Below are 11,385 nucleotides of genomic sequence, written 5' to 3' on the forward strand. Positions count from 1 at the left end.
ATTAGAGACCGTTTGGATTGTTAAAGTGTATGAACAAAAAGACTACCCTACCAAATAAACAGTCTCGTGAACAGTATTTCACAGTTTTTGAAAAGAAAGAAAGAAAGAAAAGGAGGAGAAAAAAAAAAGGAAGAAAGAAAGAAAGGAAAGGAAAGAAATGAGAGAAAAAGAAAAAAAAAAGAAAAGCAAGAAAAGGAATTTGAGGCTCAAGATTCAAGGGTCGTCCCAAAAGTATGGCCTGATGAGTTATGAATAGTTTTAGATGAAAGCAAGATTAATAAGATATAATGCATGCATGCATGCTATGAACTATGAGGGGGCACTTTACACTACATCGTCCGTAGTAGGGCACGTCCATAGTAGGGCATGTCCGTAGTAAGATATAGACCTACAGTAAGGTTCACTTGTAGTAGAGCACAATTCAGATTAAAAAATGGTGTAGTGAGAGAAAGGAAGAGAGCTCGAGCTTAAAAAAGTGTCAAATCCCTATAGTCAGCTTTCAGAAAATATCAAATAAATATCAGATAGGACAAAGTATGACCCAAATAGTAAAGAATGAACTAGATTATTCCTTCAATTTCTTATGAAGGTTATGATGTGAGGTTGAGTCCTGAGAGTGAGTTAGAACAAGAAAAGAGATAGTTTACTTAATTCTGTTCCCTTACTAAGTGTTCTTATCTCTCACTTCTTTTTCTTTCATGATTACAGGTACGAGTGATCGAGGTAGCTGTGAGGCAAGGTCAGGTCAGCAAAGATAGACCCAAGCTAGGGCTGGTTACCTATGGTTTTTGTTACATACATATGATATTGTTGATTTTTAGCCCTATTCAAATAGTTGTATAGTTGTATCTAGGAGCATATATATGCTTACTCTATGATATTAGATGTTTCAAATGAGTTTTCATATAGGATATATACATCTTTTGTTCACTTCTAGATTTTCAGTTTTTTTAGAATAATCTCTAAATACTTTTAGTGATGCATTCATTTTAAAGTATTTAAAAAAAAAATAGATGTTCCAGATATTAATTCATAACATTTCTCCTTCGATGGGTAATACTTCTAGGGAAGGATGTTACACCTTAACACTAGAAAAATTGATTAAGAATGAACACTTTCTTACTACAACAACAATTCTTTAAGTATATAATTTATTCTTCATAGTTTGGACCTAATTAATCATAACAAAACAACAATTTGGCCATTTATAATCTTTTAAGGAAAAATGTTTATTTTGATCATGTTTAGTAATCCCAAATTTAACTAAATCAACTTTGTCTAACCTTACAATTCATAGAATCCCTATAATAAAGGTAGGATTCAGTGGTTGTATTATGCCCGTAAGTGTTATGCCATTACTTTTATCAATCTATGCATATTTCTTCTCTTCGAATGATTGAGAATACTCTAAGTATGATCATATACTTTATTACTTTCATGTGAAAAAATCTATGTACCAATAATAAAAAAATTTAATCTAATCATCGTGGCACAACTTTACCTTCATATTCCATCTGTGTATGACTATTCACTTTTTCTATCTCTTTTGGGCAAACAACCAAAGAAGATAAAAGCCAAATATTCTAGTACCAAGAAAGTAGAGAGTTTAATCTATGCACAGTGGAATAAGAGATTCCTTTGCCTACTCACTTTATTCGATGAGAAAGATGGGTTCTATCCTAGGATTTGGTCATACTTGTTTGATCCTTGTATTCAACTCTAAAGTAGGATGAGAAAAGATTGACAGATGGATATACTTAAGATATGATATTGGCCATAAAGCGTACAATGCCATTTATGAGTCATTCAAGTTTGACTATTACTCAATGCCAAACCAATGAAAAAAGTTCTAGTCTACCATAGTGGAATGTCGTTCTTGAAAGGCATAGTTTCTTACTGGTAATCTATTAACTCTAAGAGGCTAAAGGTCATTGAACTTGTTTTATTCTCTAGGATTTAATTTACAGCTAAATGTGTAATTCCTTTTTTCCTTATAGTTACCCCTTACGACATAGAAGGAAAGCAAATGACTTGCTTCAACTAAAGAAAGGAATGTCTTATGATTTATAGATTGTTAAGAACAATGCTTACGAAGGTGTCTTTCAAATATAAACACAGGCTTGTTTTGGCCCCCCAAGGCATGAAAGGGGGGAAGTTGTGCAACAAAATGAGATTTGGAAAGAACTGAGGCAAGAGCAAGAGCTTTGCAACTCAAAAGAATGGAAAGAAAGCAAACAACAAATTTTAAGGGTCAAGATTAGAAAAATCTCCTTTATAGAAAAATATCAAATATGGAAATGAACAATGTAATTGTGTAGCTCGTTGACTAGGTAGTTATCTTTATCTTACTTATAGTTAGCTTGAAAGCTTTTAACTAGCAAGAGAGGTTAGAGGATATAACGATTCTTCCATTGCCTCTAAGCCTAGTCTTTCATACTTCCCCTTACAAATCCATTCATTTATGGTTATTACATATCTCTTAGGCGTATTACGAAATCAATCTGTAAAGCTCCCATTTAACAATAGGTGGACATTAGTACATAGGTCTTATTATAATGTTCATATATAAAGCTTTATACGTAGTAGAAGGCCAACATGAGTAGTCAAGTCCACAAATAATTTTTACATGAAAAATCTCATACTGTGTAAGTGAAAGGATCTCTCATAGTTTCTTAAGTGTTCATATGCAAAACCCTATTTAGCAGTTAACGGGCATAACTATAGGAAAGATCTTCCCATATCATCCATGTGCAAAGCCTACACTTACACATAGGTGGACATGAGTACATGAGTGTTCTGATAATATTTGTATGTTAAGGTGTATAAAGGAAAATTGCCACAAATACAACCTTAATTTTGGTAGTGTAAAAAGCATATGGAGATAACATGTCATAAAAGATAAATTAGATATTACAAACACCATTTATGATAAGGTTGACAAAAGGATACATTATGCAAAGTAGTAAAGTATCTTAATACCACACACCATTTTAACAACATAATACATACTCCTAAGATGCAAATAATAAAACTATCCTACCACCAACAAAATCTATAGAATAAGTTTGTGACTCATAAATAATGATTCATGGTGAAAAAGAATCACAAAATTGGTTGAATGGTTGAAGTCATTTGGCATGTTAAAGAAGGGAGGAAGATTTTTATACCTTTGAAGCTTTAAGAGTGATGGAGTTCAAGAATCCATATGAAATTCCTCCAAGAAAGTCCACACCCAAATTGTAAAGAGTGAGACCAATTTTTAATGAAAATGTGTAACGGGAATATTATTTGAAAATGGGATAAATGGTCCCTTCTATGTATGCAAATTTTCTTAATTGCGCACTAGCCATCTTCACTTAAAATTTTACTACTTGTGATAATATTTAATCAATTTGTCATTTTAACTCTTTAACATGTTTAATTTATACTCATAATACATTATTTAATTTTAGTTAATAATGATGAAATGAATTTATTACTCTTGGTAAGTGGTAGCTATCCTTAGATAATAAAATCTTACTAATATATTATTTTAGACGTATCCATTATGTACATTTGATAATCATTAACTCTTTATGATATGCTACTTTTTCTATGTATTTAGGTTGTTATGTGTGACCTTTTAGGTTGATTGTGATCTATTTGTGATCCTAATATCAAATCATGATATGGTTCATCATAAATCGTTATAAACAAAACTGCCACCAATTATGGTAAGTATCTAACAATACATCATATTCCCTAAACCAAAATGAAGATGAACTCCAATGAACCTATTATAGGCACATATACTTTGTAGCAAAATCCCTTCACTATCTTATCTTAATCAAGAATGAGTTCATGGAATTTCAAAACTCTCATATTAATTTTGGATTGAACTGTAAATAAATAAATAGGAACAATGTCATTATGAAACAACCTTTCATAAATATTTTTATACTCTGGTTAGAGTTTTGTCTTTCCAATGGACATTGACATTTCTTTGGGAGCTCGAGTTAATACAATCTTGAGTTAATAGACTCCATCTTGACTGTGACTCGTCTTCTCACATAAACAACATGTTACTAATCATGGTTATTACACAAGACATGAATATTTTCATGCATATACACAATATGAACAGTAAACATTCATGTCAAAAGCAATCATGATATCTCAAGTCTAAGAATTAATGACATAGTAATATGATTTTATGATGAATCATTGACCACATTCTGAATGTCTATGTGATTCATTATAATTAGTCATATTCGATAAATAGTTCACTAACGATTATTCCATGCTAATGTCATAGTGACATGACTCTTATAATCACCCACATTAATATCATCATATAATAGTCAATGGATTCATTTAGCATATTTGTTATGTAATGTTATTGCCTAGTAACGATTGCTTATGCAGGGAATGATTTTTTGTTGATGTTATGTTCCAAAGATTTGCATCATCTAGACATTTCGCTTGTAATGTATGAATATTCAAGTAAATAACACATAAACTAAGAACATTTATTTTATTGACATAATTAATATAAAATAATATACATATGATCAAATGTCTTGTAACTGACTACACGATTAGTTTTTAAGGCATATACTAACACCACCATTATCAACCTAATCCATCCTAAACTTGAAAGAGTAAGATAAGTAAGCCATAAATGAAGATACCTCCAAATTATATAGAGGGTAAGAAGGTATTGTGTTAGAAGAAAATACCCCATCATATCGTGTACCACACAAAACAGTGAAGTGTTTGTCCTAATACCTAACTAGACAATTTTAACCAAACAATAAGTAACAAATTAAGACTACTAAGATTCAAGTTTTAACTTGTTTTGTTAAAACTAAAATATCCAAATCTAACTTTGTTCACAACTTACCCCTTTCAAAATCTATGTTATCTTACAAATATTCTCATAATCAAACATAGAGCCATTGAATTGAACCTCAAACCGCTACCCTATTCATAATATTATTAAATAATATAAGAAATGTTCATAAATTCACATGCCATTAAGAAAAGTTAACCTTTTTCTTTTTCTTCAATATTGATCTCCCTTCCCTCAAATGATCAAACATAATGTGAAGTTTGTTAGATAGTACATTTCACACTTTCATCGTGCTTTTAAAGATCCAATTGGTTGTGACCTAGTAATTGCAAGCAAATTAGGAGTATAGAGATTCAAATTATAACTTAATTTGCTAAAGAAAATGTCAGATTCCTTACTTTGTCCATTGTTTACCTCTTTTGAACCATTATTTTATTTGTCTTTGTCACACCAATATTCTTATACTCAAATCAAGGTGTATTGTTTAATATTGATATTCTATTCTCCTTCTATCAATTACAAAAGCGTGGATGTAGGTTATTAATTTTTCCGGTCAAATCATGCAAAAAATTATGTCTCTTATTTACATACTAGATCATTTCATGTTCTCACATGAGTTTCTTTAAATCGATGCACTTATCATTAATGCATATTTCCATGCCAACATAAAAAGTCCTAACAACTACTTATATAATATTTTTCATAATGGACATCATTAATCTTGGCTAAATCGAAATTGAAAATGTTCAAAATTTATTTTTTACACTTCTGGGTTCAAGATTTTGATGAATTATGTCATGAAAACGTCAATAAGAGCTACCTCTAGAGTCAAATTAATTTAGGGTTTAACACATGGCACTATAATAATCAAAGTTGAAGAAAACAATAAACTTTAAAAAAAAAAAATTATTCTATATATTTGATCTACCTTTATTTTAAAAAATTGTTACTAAAATCTTAATTAAACTACCTGATTTATGAAAATTTTGTTTTCAGAAGTCCTTTAGATTTGTGTTTAATCAATTTCATACCTAAATAAACACATTCATCTCAAAAGAGCATATCATTCCGGTATTATAGTCATAAAATAAACATTCAAATATGGAGAAATTTTATTTAATGATATTATTTTTACCCTTGATTGGAAAATTGATATCATTTTTTTTGAAGTGACACTTCTGTAGTGTTAATTTTTCACTCATGCTTTCAATATAATATTTTAATTGGACATTTGATTTGTTTATTTGGAGTATTTTTTTATGGATTGTTTATATCTCACTCAAGGTATGCTGCATTCCCAAGTTTCTTCCCTTTAACATTGATAATCTCAAATATCCACTCATGAACAGTTAAAATTAACGGTAGTAAGGGTAAAATCGTTATTTTATATTTAATATTAAAAATAAACTTAAATATGATTTCATTTTTCCCCCTAAATTTAAAAAACTAACTTTTCTCCTCAAAGCCAAGTTTGAAAAGATCACATTCCCCCCTAGGGTTTAGTTTCCAAACCGGTTCACTTTTTTTGGCGTCATCGCCGATCGTCTCTCCCTCCCGACAGTTTCTCTTTCACCAACGACCGTCCTCAACTCCACCCCAACCCATCCGACGTTGAGAGACGTCATCTGGAAAGAGAAATCGTCTTTTCAGATAATGAAAACGAGATAACGGGTTTTGAAACTAAACCCTAAGGGGGGAATGTAATCTTTTCAAACTTAGCTTAAGGAATAAAATGTTAGTTTTTAAACTTTTAAGGGGAAAAATGAGATTAAATTTTTAGGGGTTAGAGTTCCATTAAATTTAATCGGTCATGAGTGGATAAATGATATGTTCAAAGTTAACGGGGGAAACTTTGAGAATTTAGCATACTTTGGGTGGGCAATAATCCTTTGGCCAATTTAAAATTAATATACCTTAAAAATATAATTTTGTTCATTTTTTTAATTTATAACCAGAAAATGTGTTTTATGAAATTACAAGTCCACCCACAAAATTTCTCCATTCACATTCTTCACCCATGGTTCTTCCTTTTTTATACAATCAAGACCGTTGGATCTGAACCCATCACCAAATACATCAACATCGAAGACCAAAGCCCATCACAACTCACACACAATATAAAACCCGCACTCGAAAAACCCTAGTCTCTCCCTGTGTCTTCATTTTAGCCCCGCCGTTTTACAGCCAAGACCCACAAACTTGCAAAAATGGTGTCGGGTTCCGGGATCTGCGCGAAGAGAGTGGTGGTGGACGCCAGGCACCACATGCTGGGTCGCCTGGCCTCCGTCCTGGCCAAGGAGCTCTTGAATGGACAGAAAGTTGTGGTTGTTAGATGCGAAGAGATTTGCATCTCTGGTGGTCTCGTTAGGCAGAAGATGAAGTACATGAGGTTCTTGAGGAAAAGAATGAACACTAAGCCGTCTCATGGTCCTATTCACTTCAGGGCTCCGGCTAAGATCCTTTGGCGTACCATTCGTGGGTATGTTTTTGGTTTCTTAATTTATTGATGATTATCGTGTTTCTGTCTGAAGCTTCAGTTTTTGTGTTGGTAGGGAAGTGGTTTTGTTGAGATTTTTGTGTGTTTTTGTGATGATCAGTCTTAATGTGGGTAGGGAGGTGGGTTTGTTGAGGTTTGTCTGAAATGTTCCTATCTTGGTTAGTTTATGCAAGTCAATGAACGTTTAAGGATATCATCTTTTGGTTGTAGAAATTTTGGGCAATGCCTGCTGGCTTGAATGAGCTTAACTTCATTGTTCGGCAGATGGGATGTTATTTTTTCGTAGATGATTGAATTGTTATTTATCGATTATATTCTTTATTATTGAGTTTAAGCTAAGTGTTTTGTTTTTTAAGATTAGATTAGGCTTATAACTTTTTTTACCTATCGTTCAATTTGGTAATCTTTATGTTCTGGGAGAATGTGATGATATAGGATATAATTTGTTACTTATGTATATGGACATTGGTTTTCAAGGTATGTTGATTTGGTGGGCAATTTTCTTAGGTGTGACTGAAGTAAAAACTTAGGAAACCCTTCAGTTCATTTTATCAGATGCATGGTTTACTGAATGAGCGTTGTCTTGTATGTTAGTTAAATCTCTTTAATTTGGCTTTAGAATGATTCCTCACAAGACCAAGCGTGGAGCTGCAGCCCTTGCTCGTTTCAAGGCGTATGAGGGAATTCCACCTCCTTATGATAAGATGAAAAGGATGGTCATCCCTGATGCTCTCAAGTAATTTTCTAATTTGTTTTCATTGGGAAGATATGGTTCCAAACCACCTGAGAATTGGTGTACTAAATTTGGTTGCTGTAAATGCTAGGGTTTTGAGGCTTCAAAAGGGACACAAGTACTGCTTATTGGGCAGACTATCATCTGAAGTTGGATGGAACCACTATGACACCATTAAGGTGAGGCTTGTTATCATATTTCACTATTTGGATTTGATTGCAACATATTGTTTAAATCCTATGGTTAGTTAGTTGAGGCATGCTTTTATCTTTTGTGTTCAATCCTTCACTTATTTGGTATGTGGTTTAAATTTTGTGGTAGTGCAATTACAAAATGCTATGCTGATTGGAGTATTTGCACTAGGCTTTTGTTGCTACACATGATTGTTTAGTTTTTTAATAGTTAAATGACCCATTGACCTTAAAAAAGAAAAATTGCTTGCACTAGTATAATTATGTTATTTTCTAAATTTGGGCAGTCACCAAACTTGATAAAGAAATTGTTTATCTTTCTTTAAAAATGGGCCTGCAATAAATTCATTTAACTACAGACGTTAATTGCTCATCCATTTAGTTTAATATAATATACATCATGCATGTATATGAATATTGTATATGTGGAAATAGGGAGAAGCTGAAAATTCCTTATGATAGGCCATGGATAATCAGTTTTTGCACTCTACTTTTTGTTAACCGACCTTTTGGTATGTTAAGAAGTTTGAGTTTCCTGGTTACTTTTGCAACAAAATATGGCTTCTTTTATCTATTAACCTTTTGGGATGGCTCTCCTGGCATAATGTAAATTATTTTGATGATATACAGGTCATTGTGCTGTGAAATTTATGTGATAAAGTTTCTGCTTTGTTGAATACACGCCCTTTTTTGATGTTATATTTTATTTTGTTTTGTATTTGTAGGAGCTTGAGAGGAAGAGAAAGGAGAGGGCTCAGGTAGCATATGAGAGGAAGAAGCAGTTGAACAAACTAAGGGTCAAAGCAGAGAAGGTTGCGGAAGAGAAGCTTGGTCCCCAGTTAGAAATAATTGCTCCAATCAAGTATTGATAATTCATAATGATTATTGTTTTTAAAATGTGGTATCTGAGAAGACTTTGTTTCCCTAATAATATTTTAATTTAGTTTGATACTCTTTGTGGTTATAGTTTCTTTGTGTTAGTTTTGAAGTAGATACTCTGATGTATGCAACGTGCTTGTTCAAATTCAAAATTTTCAATTTTGTTACTTGTTTAATACTTGAGTATGACTGCTGCGGCTGCATTGGGATATATTGAATTTCCTTCTTTTGAAGCTGGTAGTATCTCTTTGCTAAATATCGGAGACAAAGCCCTTCTTCTTTGGAAATTGAGGACTTTGACAAAGATGCCAAAGAAAAAGATACGGAAACCAGCTGCAGTGGCTTTCAGATTTGGGTGGGAGGTTGGGGAAGTCGTCCTCATATCCTATGGGTTGGCAGGTGGGGCATTTTTATTTAGCCTCTTGGATTTCTCTATATCCATTTTGTAAAACATTCATTAACCGAAAACATAATTCGAAAGTTAAAAAACATTATTACACTCAATGTAGCATGAGAAACTTATCTATATTTAATTTTATTATGCACTTGGACATTTTTTGGGTATGAAAATCATGTTTTTATGTCCAACTTGTAGCACTTTTTTCCAAAGGACTTATTCCCATCCAAAGTTTACTCTTTTTTCAAATTTTCATCCATTATCTTTGAAAAATTCAAATACATACCGATAAACTGTTAAAGCTAAAGAAATTTGTTAGTTTTAAAGGTAAAATTGTCATTTAACTAATGATATTAAAAAATAAAATTTTATCTCATTTTAAAAACTAACAATTTCTCCTTATATTTAAGTTTTGAAAATTCATATTTTCTCCTTCCAGGGTTTCAATTTCAACTTATTTTTCTCTAGCAACCTCCCTCTAATCATGACCTCTCCTCTTTGCTGTTGACCTTCTTTTGCCATCTTCACCTCTAACTCTTTGTCTCTAATGAAGATGGCGGTAGGAGTCATGACCAAAGGGAGGTCAGTGGTGGAAAAGAGAGGTCATGGTCAAGTTCTGATTATCGAAGAAGAATAAGTTGAAAATAAAACCTTACGGGGAAAAATATGATTTTTCAAAACTTAATTTAGGGGAAATTATTAGTTTTTTAAACAAATAGAGAAATGAAATAAAGTTTTATTATTTTCAATATATTACTAGTTAAATAACGATTTCATTTTTAAAATTAACTGATTTAGTTAATTTTAATAGTCTACAGGTAAGTATTTAAGTTTTTTAAAGATAATGGGTAAAAACTCAAAAAGGAGTAAGCTTTGGGTGGGACTAAGTCCTTTGGCCTAAAATATAATACAAATACAAGGTTATCACAGGCAGTAGCCAATAGTAAGTTGTATAAAATTCCAGGAAATAGTGCAGCAAGTAAATGCGAAATAACATCGGATCCATCAGGCCATGACAATTTTTCCAACATTCATCAGATATAAATGCCATTGTCGAAAAAAAAAGAGCTTTGTGGTATTAATTTATAGCCAAACGACTATTTCCCACCCAAGGTTTAATGTTTTCTCAAGTTTCCACCCTTTAACTATGGAAACACCAAACACCCACCCATGGCCGGTTAAATTTAACCAAACCCTAACGTCTAAAACTTTTATCTCTTTTTGCCCCCCTAAACCTTAAAAACTAAAATTTTTCCTCAGCCTAAGTTTCAAAAAATGGCAGTTTCACCCTAGGGTTTGGTTTTGAAATCTCCGGTGACATCTCCGGCTCCATTGCCGACGACCTCTCCCTCCCGAGCCATTCTCTCCTTCCGACGATCTCTTTCCTCTCATTTGGAGGTCCGATCGGCGTCGGAGATGTCTTGGGAGATGAAGAACTTCGTCAAGGAAGACGAAGACGACGGATTCATCTTCATCTGGGAAGACGAAGAACTTCGTCTTCCCTGACGAAGTTTTTTGTCTCCCAAGGCGTCTCTGACAACGATCGGACCTCCAAATGGGAGAAAAGGGATCGCCAGAAGGAGAGAATGCTTCGGAAGGGAGACGCCGTCGGCAATGGAGCCGGAGATGTCATCGGAGATTTCAAAACCAAACCCTAGGGTGAAACTATCATTTTTTAAAACTTAAGCTGGGGGAAAATTTTAGTTTTCAAAGTTTAGGGGGGTAAAATGGATTATATTTTAGTTTATTTTTTAATATTATAGAGAAAATGACGATTTTACCCTTACCACCGTTATTTTTAACTGACAATGGATAGGTATTTTGGTGTTTCCATAGTTAAAGGATGGAAACTTGTCA

At 32.8% G+C, this 11,385-nt stretch overlaps 1 protein-coding gene across 1 annotated transcript; it reads left to right on the forward strand.

Moving 5' to 3' along the window:
* Positions 1-6,890: 6,890 nt before the first annotated feature.
* On the forward strand, positions 6,891-9,307 carry LOC123210089 (60S ribosomal protein L13a-4-like). Its single transcript, XM_044628285.1, has 4 exons — positions 6,891-7,310; positions 7,948-8,064; positions 8,153-8,240; positions 8,978-9,307. Exons 1-4 carry the CDS (start codon positions 7,039-7,041, stop codon positions 9,119-9,121), a joined length of 621 nt encoding a protein of 206 aa, XP_044484220.1. The 5' UTR covers positions 6,891-7,038; the 3' UTR covers positions 9,122-9,307.
* Positions 9,308-11,385: the final 2,078 nt, after the last annotated feature.

The sequence above is a fragment of the Mangifera indica genome, chromosome 3, assembly GCF_011075055.1.
Source record: "Mangifera indica cultivar Alphonso chromosome 3, CATAS_Mindica_2.1, whole genome shotgun sequence".
In the NCBI taxonomy this organism is placed as follows: domain Eukaryota; kingdom Viridiplantae; phylum Streptophyta; class Magnoliopsida; order Sapindales; family Anacardiaceae; genus Mangifera; species Mangifera indica.